This window comes from Cheilinus undulatus, linkage group 11 (genome assembly GCF_018320785.1).
Source record: "Cheilinus undulatus linkage group 11, ASM1832078v1, whole genome shotgun sequence".
Taxonomy (NCBI): domain Eukaryota; kingdom Metazoa; phylum Chordata; class Actinopteri; order Labriformes; family Labridae; genus Cheilinus; species Cheilinus undulatus.
Window position 1 is genome coordinate 24,594,154 of NC_054875.1, and position 13,808 is coordinate 24,607,961.

Genomic DNA, 13,808 nt, shown 5'->3' on the forward strand with positions numbered 1-13,808 from the left:
TCGTCAGCTGTTTGTTGGAGACCTCTGCAATTCCTCTTGGCTGCTGTGGAGAAGAAGATCTCGCTTCTGTAGCCTCCCCCCGCCCCCCTGTGATTGGCTGCCACACTTTAGGCTCCCCCTCCTCTCTCTCTCTCTCTCTCTCCCTCGATCTGACTCCCCCTTTCTCTCTCTCTCCTCTGTGGTGAGAGCCCCCCTCCATACTGTCCTCAGGCTTACCTGAGCCACAACTGCAGAAACGCCGGACCTCCCTCCCTCCTCCTCCTCCTCCTCTTCTTCCACACACACACACACACACCACTACACGCTGCCTCACTCTCATACACACACTCTGCTTTTCACCTGGAGAGGGCAGGCGCAGGAGACGGCATGTGCAGCAGCAGCAGCAGTGAATCTTCACATCCAGTGCTGCCTCTCTGAGTTGCCTCTTTCTGAAAGAGCTGGAACTCTGAAAAAAAAGACATTTTGGAGACATAGTCCCCTTTGGAGAAAGCAGGAGATACGGGGGCAGCGGAACAGGGACACCAAAGGCAACACTCAACATGATTTTGGGTGAGTTGTGGCTCTTTTTTTTTCCAAGCATGGGATTTTTGGAGAGGTCAGTCATGCTGCTGGATCAGTAATCTCTACTTAAAGTTGGCCAGCAGCAGCTCTTTATTGACAGTGTGACCTGCTCTGAGCCCACTCCACACAGATAAACAGACATCTGTCCATGCTAAATGACTGGATGGACCTTTAAATCATGGTTAGGGCTTGTAATTACATTAATAGTGTGCCATCAATATGGCAGGTGTGAGTGATGACAGGGAAGGTCAACGTGTTTGGAGCTATCCTCCACCTTTGTCATGTCCTGCAGGGACATATTAAGACATTTCTACCAACAATCACAAGGAGCACTCATATGTGTATGCATTTCTTCATGAGATTAGCTTCTTTAACCTTATTAACCCTTCATGTGCCATCATGTCTCCTCAAAAATGGCATGTTTTAAAGAAAAGCATCACTGAATCATCAGCACAGTGCAGCTTTAAGTTATTACAGGCTTGCTCTGTTCTGAGTCAGCCAGCGTTTTCTTCTTTAGTATTCAGCTCTCATAGTGGCCATGTCTGAGAGAGGGGATTCTGTGTGGTCTCTGTGCTCTACATTCATCCAGAGCATGGGTGCTTCCTACTGTAAGTCCTGTAATATGGCCAATCTTTGACGTGCATTGATTGAAAAGGAAGCCCGTTTGTGTGAAAGTGTTCCAGAGTCTTCTAATTGTGAGGTCATTGTGCGTGCGTTTGTTTCAGGTTTGTGTATATGTGTGTTGCTATGTTCTCTGCCGGAGAGGCCACTTTGTTTTAACGCATGCCTGGGCTGATTCAGGCACAGCTCTGCTCCTCTGCTCTCCCGGCAGGCATGTTTTTCAGGCAGACATCTCTAATGATTATAGGGAGTCGTGTTGTCTGAGGTGTGCTGGGGTTTGAAGTGTGCTCACTGAGGAGTTTGCATTCAGGCTCTGAGCAAGTTCACGTCTAATAAGGGGGAACTTTTGCACTAACTCAAGTTTCTTTTGTTGGTTTTTCGTGGATCCTCCGGACAAAAGTGAAGAATTCTTCTGAATTCCGCCTCATTTAACGGCTGGACATGCACCGTCTTGATCAGGGTGCAGGTGGTAGCAACTCCCACTTGTAAATGATATTTGGCTAGGACGTGTTAGCAGCAGCTTTACCCTCAGCTACAGCTGTCTAGAAACAGAGGCAAGACTCATTCATTAGAGCAATGGCTTTAGCTGAGGGTAGTTATTATAGAGAGTGTATTTTAAGTTAAGTCAGGGCAATAAAACATGGAATGTGACTTCTGTTGTGCAGAACCATGAATTTTGCTTTAGCTGAACTCTATAAGTGAAAGCCCAATGTTGATATACTGTGATACCAAATCTGTGTTTACATCCAGTTCAATCACTCAGATAAGTATCTTCCATCATTCTGAGCTTTTTCTGTGCCTAACATTCATTTCCATTTGCGTGATGATGTGGCTGCTGAGTGATTTGACATTTCTGGCTTTCCTCCTCTGAAAAGGGTAATGTCATTGTAATGACCTTTACAATCCTGATGCATGCTGATGTAGACGTCCAATCAGCAAAATCCTGATTAAGCTCTCATTCAAATCTGCGAGACTGTGATAACATCTTCGACAATAGCGGTGTACAATTTCAAAAGAATTGTTTAAAATGTGTTTTTTTTTTTGTGTGTATGTTAACCACATGCACCCCCTGCTGTGACTGTATAACTCATGTGTTCATCTATTCTTGTCTTCTCCTTTGAATGACCTTGAGAAAACAACCTTTCCCAGTTCTGCTTTGTCCTCGACGATGTGTTCACAAGTCCATGATAAGTATCGTTGCAGCCAGTCCAGACCCTGGCAGAGGTCTTTGGCTGCTGTGATAGCGATGACAGTCCTGATACTGATAATGGCAGTAGTGCTGTATACAAAGCTGCAGGCAGCCAGCTTAGCTCCATGCCTGTCATGGGCTCTGCACCAACTTAGGGGTACGCATGGTGCTGCTGCTGCTGCTGATGTGTGTTTAGGGGTTTTTGTGCGTATTTGTGTGTGATATCTTGGCAGAGAAGAGAGCGAGGCAACAAGAGAACAATAGCAAGCTAATAGAGAACATGATCACTGGGTTTGTGTTGAGCTAGCGCTTCTCGATTGACTGTGGCGTCATTGTTATCAGCCGCCATGTTGTCGGAAAAATCCTTCCACACTTTAAGCTTGATAATGCCCGGAGGTAGCTCATGGTATGGAATGGGTTTTTACATTTAAAAAAAAGTGTTTCCGGTCCGCTCTGTCAGCCAAAATGATGCCTGACAAGCCTTCCTTAGACGTTCCACTTTGCAAACTTCATCCTAAAGTTTTTGGGGCCTCAGTCACGATCAGTTCCTGTTTGCATGTTGTGTTATGTCTCATCCGTCCTGTCTGTGTGAGTCAGAGCTGACCTCCTGAGCTCAGGGCCACGCAGTCTATCTGTCTCTTTGTCTTTGCGTTTGCGTGCCCACACCGGCCTCATCTGTCTTCATAAAGTCTGTTTCTCTGTTGACCTGCCTTCATAGCCATTGCTCATTCCATTCACCCAGCTGACCCTCCCCTCCACTCCTTTCCTCTCACACAAACTCACCTACGGTGCTGGAGGTCAACTCAAAGACACACACCGGACACAATAACTGTCTTTGAGCTGATCAGCAGTTTTTTTTCCTTGCCATTTTCTACATGGCTGATCAGCTCACTTTGTTTATGTCAAAGTGACACAGTAATTATAAGTCCTTAATGAGCCAGATATTTGGTATGCATGGCACAGCATTCCCCTAAGGCTTCTTTGCATACCCAAGATATGACTGCGAACGCTTTGGTGCGGCTTAAACTTGAGAGTTCTGCAGTGTAACGTGCAGCTCAAACTTTGAATGCATACTTCTTCATGCTTTGGCAGAACTGAGATAAAAACTTTATGAGTGAAACTAAATCTCACAAAGTCATTCTCAGCTAAATTAGCTTTTTTGTTGTTTTAATTAAAGAGAAAAAAAATCAAAAGCAAGATGGCTATTGGCCCTGAAGACTACCATGATGCTTTGCAGAATTTCTCATTTTTTCACCTGGAATATGCTTTCTGATGACATACTGTTTTGTGATGACCCTGTTAACTTTTTATGACCCAGTTTGCCTCACACTAGCACCTGTGTGAGGCAAGTACTGGTTGAAAAGACTTTCCCCACAATGAGTCTTACCATGTCTTATGAGCACTTTCAAGGAAGAACAAGCAGAACAGTGACTATACTGGGACTCGTCTGCTACCTAAATGGATTGTACAGTATATTCAGCGAAATGCATGCAGCACCAAAGTCAAACAGAGATTTTTCAAAGGGGAATTGCTTTGTTTTGCACAATTATCATGTATTGTATGGTATGGTATCTTTGTGTTGTATCCTATAATTTCACATGTTACTGTATTGTATCTTATTGTATTGGTTTTAAAGGAATTGTATCAGATGGTGCCACATCTATTATGTTATGGTACCTATTTTATCATATGACAAAGCTCCCTATGGTTCATGAATTATAAGAATTAACAAAATGAATCTCTAAGGCACATGCTTCAAACAATTAAAATGTCTTTACGTTAAAAAAATTGTCATGAGAATCTTAAAAACAAACTTGGACATGCCTCAGCATCACACATTAGGAAGACAAGTAGAACTCAGAAAGAAACACTTTGTTGTGTTTTGACACACCTGCCAGTGAAAAAAAAGGATTTTTGCACATTACTTGCTGATAAAATCTTATTTATTTGCTTATCCCTATGTTGATGTGATTTTAGGAAAGGGCATATGAAACAGTTTTGTTTATTGATGCCAGAATGGTAGTCTGCATATTCATGGTAATTTTCAGCTGAGTTTAAAGCATTTTGGAGGCACCCCTGACAATGTCAGAAGGCACCCTGGGGTGCCAGGACACCCTGGTTTAGAAAGGCTTTCATACAATATGGTAGGGTACAATATTGTATTATATCATCTTATTGTATTTAAAGTGTCTTAACACGTTTCATCATATAGTACCGTGATTCCTGAAGTCGGGGTCAGAACCCCCAGGGGGGTCACAAGACACTGAAGGGGGGCTGCGGAATGCTTTCTAAAAAAACAAAACAAAAAAAACTTTAATGATTAAAAGTTGTTTAATGTATCCATTATTGTAAAAATGTAGTTTAAGATACTCAGTCTATTATGTTGTATCAACTTAAGTTATCAAAAGTGCTCCCAATACTTCAGCATTTTTTCACTCAACATGAATCAATCTAGATCCAGGTTGTGACTTCCTGCAGCTGATCACTGGTCACATATGAGTAGCTTATCAAATATCCAAATCCAGTACCAACATAGTACTGTTACTAACACATCTGATACCTACCGTACTGAATTCCAAGTCAGATTTTGGTGCTTTGTTTCAAAACCTCACCACCCCACTATGGTCCCTGACAACCCAAAGGAAAGGCACGAAATATGTTGCGTGAAGAAGTTACTCCTGTTTTCTTTATTTATATTTTCTATTGGCAACTAATTTATGAATCTTTACGAGACAGCTTTTATTCAGTGACTAACTTATAAAACACACTTTTTCGCTTAAAAGCATCGATTTGGGCACTGGTATAGGAAAAAAACATGATACCCAGCCCTACCTATGAGTGAAATCGCCCAATCACTGATATGATACAGATCATGTTTTCATATGATCAGCTGGTTTAGTCATTGGTCAGTCTGCTTGGCTTCGTAGTTCACTGGGACTTCCTGTAAGTGGAAGAATAACCTGACAGAAAGAGCACAAAAGTTGTCTCTTTTGAAAAATCCTAAGGAGAAATGGAGCAGTTTCCCACAGTAGCCTATGATTTATTCATTACTTGTGTTCATTTATGAGAATGAATTAACACAGCTGATAGACTGGAAAAATATTATGCTCATTCAGGGGACTAAACAAAGTAGTCTAATAAAGGCAAAAAGTCTCACAATATGAACTCACATTGTACAACTGCATCGCTGAGAAAACACATTTAACCTCCTAATAACCTTTTTTTTTAAGTGTCTCCAAAAACACACATTTCTGAATTTACCTTTGCCTGATAGTCATTTTACCAACATTTATTTTTAAACCTAAGTCTCTCAAAACAAAGTTTGGGTGATTTTAACAGCTACTTCAAGTGGAGGACTGGGCAGCATCAAATGGAGCAGTAGCAGCAGCAAAAGCTGCGCACGCCAGAGGATTTACCAAGTGATGGCATGGGATCAGTGACTCCCAGCATTGTTATGGATACTATTGATCAGGTATTTTTAATAAATATCAGCTGATCATGATCAGCTGCCAATCATTCGGGGTACTCTTATGTATCTCAGTGTGGTATAGATTGAGGAGGTATTTGTATCATCTGGAATTGAACCATACCATATCTCATATCGTACAGTTTGATGTTTGCCACATCGTATCTTGTATCACATTGTATCCTAATGTATGTTAATTTATCACAATGCATAAAAAAATCACAAACAATAATGATTTAACAATTTGAGATCACAACTCTACATTATATACACATGAGCAAACATAGAAACTCACCCTCAGCTTACATCAATATCAAATAGTGCAGCATTCTCCAAACTTCAGTTTTCTGCAGCCCAATTTGAGACCTGAAAACCCTCTAGGGCCCATCAAAAAACCCTAATATTCAACTATAACATGGTACTAAAAATATCTAGCTTTTATTTATCATAGTTTTGCTTTATAAATAGGGAATGCAAATGCATGACTCTAATACATTAACATATTGGATCACAAAGTATTATTAATAAGAAACTATAATTTATTTGAATCATGTACGCATCTTAACAGTCACTTAAATTTTCTTGTCTAATATTCATCTCTATAACTGTATTTTGTAGTCAGCAAACTCTTCCTGAGTAGCATGACTGTCTCAGAAGACAATGGTAAATTCTTAAAACAGGAAAGAGAGCAACAAAGTAGAACGTTTAACTGCCAGTCACCGATCAAACCAGTACTAGTTAAACAATGACACCAGTTGTATACATAAGAAAAACAGGGTGCTATTTTTTCTCTATCCGTGTAATTTTGCAACAAAAAATAAAACTCAATAAAAATCAAGTTAAAAAAAACATGATAAAAAGGTGACACGAGTTAAAACATGTTTTGTTTCTTCTTATTCATAAATAAGAATTAGTATTTCATTTTCATTTAAAATAGGATTCCTATTTTTAAAATATTTCTTAGGTTTTGAGTTTTTGTAAATGAGCTTTTGGGGCCAACCTGGGGCCCACCAGTGGACCATGGCCCACAGATTTGGGAAGCACTGAAATAAAGGTTAAAAAATTGATAATACCTGAAATTTGTACTTTTTCTTTTCAGGTTAAGGCCAGACTCAGCTTTGTTGCATTTCTCCCAGAGCTGAACAAAGTCTTTAAACTTACCTTTACTAATGCACACTAGCCTTTCCAGACCCTCAGAGTCCAAAAGCTCTTCTGTTCAAATCCTCTGTGATAGAGCATCTGTGCTCTTGAACAACTCCAGACATAAGGTTTGTGTTTTTTGCATAAAGTCTTCTGGATATTCCAAGTACATAGTTATTTGGAGGAGTTTGGATTGATTGATACCTTTATTTCAAGCATGTTAAGAAATTAGAAGTAGGTAAAAAAAATTCAAATGAAACAATCTCAGAGTATGCTCAACACAAAGCAAGCCGTGTATGTTAAAAAGGGATTGTTATTTCACGCTTAAGCTGAAGGGAGACTGAAACTTCTTGAAGATGCTTTGTGTCTCCTCTGAAAGTCTTTTTCAGTTCAGGACAGAAGATGTTTTGATTACAATGATCTGGATAACAGAGCCTTCACTGGCAGTTTTACACTGATTTGATCCTACTCTTATCTACTTTACAACAGCTTTAGTTATCATAGTCTCCATACCTGTTTACATAGTTATTTTTCTACAACTATGGAGGTAAATACCTCTGATGAGCACTGATTTTTCTTTATATTTTGAGACATATGATGTATCTCAACAGGAGTTACACAGATTTATTCAACAATTGTGACTGATGTAATCAAAATACTATATTTTTTTCTTCTTTCGCAATTTTAAACCAGCCTTATTCTGCTCTGGCTTGTTGCTATCATTTTGTATGCCAGTTTTGCAAGTATTTAATTTGCCATTGTTGACTCTTTTGTGTATCCCGCCTCAAAGGGAAGACATATTTTCACATGATTAGAGTAGGAAGCTCATGTAAGGTGTTAAAAAGGATGAAAGCTTTCCGCGATTCTCATCTGAGGTGAAATCATTTTGGGATTTGGGTCTAAGCATCACTAGTTCTCTCCTCTCCTCTTCCTCTGACTCACTCCTTGCTCACAGAAAGATCATCCTCAGTCAAAAAGCCACTATAACAGGTCTCTCTCTTTCTTCTCTCCCCTCCCTTCCTCTTCTCTATAGCTCCATTTGTTTATGCTGGAGTGACTGTGTGTCAGCAGGTTGTCAATACTGTCTGTAAGAGACTCTAATGAATAGGCCTGTTATTGGACTGGTGGGAAGGCAACCCATTGTGTCTGTGAGAGCATCTGTGTGTGTGTAGCACTGCGGAGGGAGCAGAAGGAGGTGGAGGTGTCACTGCTTCATTGGCCTCACTGCAGTGCCCTATGAAGAGCATTTACAAAGAGAGAGCCCGCACGCATGAATTCATTTCCTGAAATACAATGATGAGGTCTTTCTGCACAAAACCAAAACCAAATGTAAACACAGTGCAGGTTTCCACAACATGCGTACACTTGGATCAAAAGTAGAGTTTAAAGCGACACACACCAGTGCTGGCACCTGCCAACATCACCCACAGCTATCTGCTGTTGCTCTGTGAAGCACAAAAATGCACCTGTGCGTGATTATGGTGTCACATTAGTGCATTCACCAAGGCAGCCCGGCTGACTACTGACTGGGAATCCTGGGGCTACAAGACACCTGGGAGTTGAAGCCTGGAAAATGTTCTGTATGCTTCAACAGACACTCTGATCATGAAGTGGAAAGAGGGAACAGATGATTCTTCACACTGCAGCTCTCCAGTGTTTGCAGAGAAAAATGTCATCTTTAGCATGTTTAACATTTCATGTCTTATTTTCTATATTCTCTAGTGTTTGAATTATTTATACTGTTGTCAAAGTTTCCAGTATTAAGCCTATCCAAAAGTTTTATGAGGAATGAAAGAATGCAAAACAACATTTTCACTGCAAAGAAAGCACACCAGTGGACATAATGCATTATGAGTTTTAAGACAAAAAAGACTCATCTAATCTAGGGATATTGTAGCCTTTGGCCGTACCACTCTGATATAATCACTTGAAAATAGATAGGATATAAAATCAATGTAGATTAAGATGGAAGTAATGATAATGGAAACTATGGGGCACTTTTTAAGACAAGCTTGCAGCGTACACTTAAACCTGCAAAAGGAAATTCATTGTACTTTTGATAAAACAAAAACAACACTACTTTTTCCATTTGTAGTTTTTTAAGCAGAAAAGAAATTAATTAAAATTGCAAATTGAGTTTTGTGTGAAATTATAGGAGATACATTTTTTAGGCCAACACTAAAATTGCTGCTGCAGATTAAAAGCAAGATAAGGTGATTAACAACACACTTCTGAAATGTTCTTCATATTACATTTCCAATTGAAAAAATTTCTGAAATGGTCAGATTCATGTCTGTCATTAGGCAGATTCATCTGGCAAAACTCCAATTTTTAACTCTTTGGTTGGTCTGAGAATGGACAGAGCAATCAGCGTCACTTGAGGAGAATGGAGCATTAGCAACAATGGCAACCAGTAAAGTTATCCACACGAATGAACACGGATTCAGATATAGCACAGTTTCATCAGAACTGGACTGCATGTCTTTATTCAAAGAACAATAAAGAACTGCATGAAAGCTTTACTTAGTGGAATAAATGGTCTTGCTCTTCTCCTGACCAGCTTCAGCATGAGTTTGATTTACCAGCTGGCTCTACTGATAGTGAACAATGATAACAACTGCCTGTCTAGCTAGTGTTACAGCATGTTGTTTACTCCCTTGGACAGCACAGGCCTGCTACATCATAAGTTTTGTTGCTCTCGTTGGACTGTAATGAATGTAACAGACAGAACTTTTGTTCAATCACCCTCCCAGATTTGTCTAAAAGGTGTCTAAAGATATATCTTCAGGTGTCTATGTTCCTATTCGGTTAAACACTCATTTAAATGATGGTTAACCATACCTTGCTGTTCCTACAAACAGCTCAGCTTCTCATATTTATGTCCAGCGAAGTGCAGGGGAAAAGCTCTGACAGGAAGGCAGCAGCCATGAACTGAGGCTACAGCAGCTACCAGTGGCAGGAGGCGTCATTTTGATTTTAAAAGATAATTTTACCAAGATTTCAAGAGACTGCTCATTTTTGACAGCCACTCTCACAAACCATTCATCTGAAATGCCATGTATCTCAGAAAGGAAGTGCGGTGATTGGCTGTACAACATATTTCCAATTTTAGATTTAATTTTAAATTCAACTGTATTCATAAACAAAAATTTGCAGTTACATTAATGTAATAACCACATTGCAAATATTACAGACTAAGAAATATTTCATAAATAAACTAGAATAGCACTCGGAGAGCGCAGACCTCCACCATTAGACCTATCTCCCACTAGTAAAGAATCCTTTAAAAAATTCCTGGATCCAGACCGTGATCCGGATCACTCCCAAAATCTAATCAGTTCTTCCTTATGCCATTTGTGACATTTCCTAAAAATTTAATCAAAATCCGTCCATAACTTTTTGAGTTATGTTGCTAACAAACAAACAAACCCACCCAATTACATAACCTCCTTGGCGGAGGTAATAAGAGAAAAAGGTCATGAGGTCTAACCAGGATTAAAAAATTTACAGACCTTTTTTAGAAGTATTTTTAAATGAACGTTGGCTTGCTTCAGCCTAATTCATTTTAGCTAAAGCTAGCATAGCTATACTTGCTACGTAAGTAATGTCTCACATTTGCCAATGTAGCTGAGTTAGCTTTAGCAAACATATCTAAAGCTTGTATTACTATATTGATAACGTGTCTACATAGCTTACATGGCTACTTTGTGAGCTTAGCTTTAGCTATGTCAGCTATGTAGCTAGGTAATCTTTAGCCAAGTTAGCTTTAACAATGTGAGCTTTAGCAAACATAGCTAAAGCTAATTTAGCTATGTAGATACGTAGCTTACGCAGCTGCTTTGTGAGCTTAGCTTTAGCTATGTTGGCTATGTAGCTCAATTATCTACATTATCTATGCAGCTAACAGAATTACTTAAGCCAGTGGTTCCCAAAGTGGGCCGTGGGCCCTCCCAGGGGGGCACAGCATAATGACAGGGGGTGCGCAGCAAGGCTTATCAACACCACTTCAGAATCAGCAATGCACAGCACAGCAACAGTTTAGGTCCAAGATGTTGTCTTCATTTTGGATTGGAGGGGAAAAAGAGTACCCAAAACTAGGCAGGAGAGCCCTGACAACACTCTTCCCTTTTGCTGCATCCTACCTGTGTGAGATCTGGATTTCAAGTTTTTCTGCTGTTGCCTCAATCAAGACAAAAAAATCAAAGCTAGGCACTGAAAAATGTTGTTCATCTTCAGAGCATCAGATCTTTAAAACTCTGTTTAAGGGCATGATTGTTGTTATCCCTACAAAGGTTTAAGGAGGTTAAATGTGGTAATAAATTCCAAAAAACAAGAATTTGTCCGCAAATATTGTGACTAACAGTTGTAGGTTTACATATTTTTACATGTTGATATGTACGGTTAGACTTAGAGAGGGGCCTGAGAATATCTTCATCTGCTGAAGGAGACCGACAGGAAAAATTGGGACCCCCTGATTTCAGCTATGCTAGTTCATTAGAATGTTTTTATGGAGGACAAGCTTTTTCCCTGTAAGCAGACTGTTTACTCAGCTCTGTTAAAGGTTTTTAATCAGGTTTTGCAGGTCAGGCTTTTAATTGAACTTTTGGTATCCTTACCCTTCCCTTAACAGAAGTTTAATCAAATTTTATTTTGTAAGTTTTAGCCTGTATTTCTGTTCTGAGATAAACGGCATCTCAGGTGAACGTTCTGTGTGAGCAGTCGTCAGAGATGAATGGTCTGCAGCCAGACTCTGTTGGGGAATTTCAGGCCCATGTTGAAAAATGATAGGTAATTCATTTGACTTACTTGTAAATCTTGCGCTGGCTAATTTGATAAAGGCATTAACTGCATAACCACGTGCATCCCTATTCTTCCCTCCTCCCAAACACTATGAATGGTTTCCCAAATGGATGTCAAATAATTCCAGTGCAGTAGAGAAGTGAAACATTCTCTCTGGAATTTCAGGTTAACAACTTAAACAAAATCAGTAAAGTCATATCACTTGAATCTAGGTGGGGGGGGGGGAATCTCCTCACTTTAAGTACAGCAAACATTTTAACAGTGTTTTTAATCATGGATGTTCTGATTTTGTTCCATGTATTTAATATGATATTTTACTCAGTGTTTTTGAATCTTGGGGAGTACAAATAAGTCTGACAAAGCACAGAAGCTTACATTTTCTTGTACTTAAAGACTCAAATGTCCAGCTTTGAAGTTGTTGCTTTGGTTGCTAAACACAACAGATTTTTTTCCTATTCACAGTAGGGCTGGGAAATATATATAGTATACTCGATGTATCCCGGCTTTTGCCATGCACGATGTATAAAATGACTATATTGCTATTATCTGAGTATAAATTATGTGGAAGTTTTTAGCCGCCAGCGTGCATTTCTTGCTGGAGTTTCGCTTCTCCCATTGTCCCTGAACGCATCTCTCACAGCAGAGAGCTCACTCTCTCTCCTCCGCCCATCCAGAAAACTCCTCTGCACATGCATGTTTTTGTATCAGCGGCAAGAGGAACAAGGAAGAGGATGATAAATAGAGCAGCGTGGCAAGTTAGCGGGGAGTTAGCTGAGTTTTGAGATGGACAACAAGAAACAGCGCTGGATCTGCAGCGTTGAGCAGTTGTTCAACTTTGAAAAGGAAGAGGTCAAACTCACGTGGTATTCATTAAAATACGTCGCAAGATGACTCAGAGATAACGGCTGCAGTAACACAACACGTCGCTTAAGACATTGAGCCCAGTGGTTTGAAAAGCCAGGATTTAAAAATCTCATAAAGACACTTAACTCAGAATACAAGATTTACCTGGGCGCAAGCATTGTGCTGAAAACTCCCTGCCAGAGTTGTACATGTCAGAGAGAAGACGGCCCAGCCGCAGACAAATGTGATCCACTTCTCCACAACTACAGGGACTATCTCAGCCTAACAGTTCAAAACACCGACAACGAGTAGTTAAAATGTTCCCCCTCCAGACAGCTGTTTCCCCCCATTATCACACAGGAGAGTTTCTTGAATAAGGTCTAAAGACGCTTTCAAGTTATGAACTTTTCAGAAAGTGGTCCAGCATTCATCAGCACAGGTAATGGACTAATATAATCACAGCTGTGAGCCTGAATAGTGGACTAGACTGCAGAGGTTTTGGCCATTGACTGCATGCAGGATTGATGAGTTTTGTGTAGGTTTGCTTCACCCTTAATGAGGAAAATAATGATTTTATAGTCAGCAATAGTAAACTAAACACAGACAACATTTCAGGACTGTCCATACATTGTAAAAGATTGTGTATTTCATGATTTATGTATTTTTGATTTATTAGTAAAAGATTGAATAAGGTCCTTTTCAAAATAAAACTGCTAAATTTGATTTTGCGTTGATTTTTATTTTCTGCAAACAATTTCATGAAAAATCCAATAGAACAGTCTATTTTTATCACCAAACTAGTGCCATTTGGGGCTGAATTAAATACAGCTGCTGAGAGGCCATTTCAAAATATCGCGACACATATCGTGTATCTAACCTTGCAAAGCAGATGGATACACCCATTTCCTTGTTTTTCACTGGCAAATCCATCTTGTTAAGCTCCCATCTGAACTGATTGGGACTGGTTAGAAAGTGACAGGACCAATCGGCAACAAGAGGCAGTACTTTCAGGCACAGCAGAGTCGTGATGTAAACAAGCAGCAGCAAGAGGCCGGTAGAATTATGGCGGAAGAGTTTAGCGTGGATGCTGCTAAAGCGCCAGTTTTATCAGAACTTGACAACAATTATTTGTTAAAAGAAGAACAAAGAACAGCATTGAGTTGTTTTTCAAAAACGACAAAAGACGAG

The 13,808-nt window shown here is 39.8% G+C and overlaps 1 protein-coding gene across 1 annotated transcript in view; it reads left to right on the top strand.

Annotated features, from left to right (window-relative positions):
- Nucleotides 1-458: 458 nt before the first annotated feature.
- Nucleotides 459-13,808, top strand: part of znf385a (zinc finger protein 385A) — a 113,604-nt gene continuing 100,254 nt past the window's right edge. The window contains exon 1 of the mRNA XM_041799654.1: nucleotides 459-549. Coding sequence (XP_041655588.1) covers nucleotides 540-549 — 10 coding nt within the window. The 5' untranslated portion in view covers nucleotides 459-539. The remainder of the gene's footprint in view (nucleotides 550-13,808) is intronic.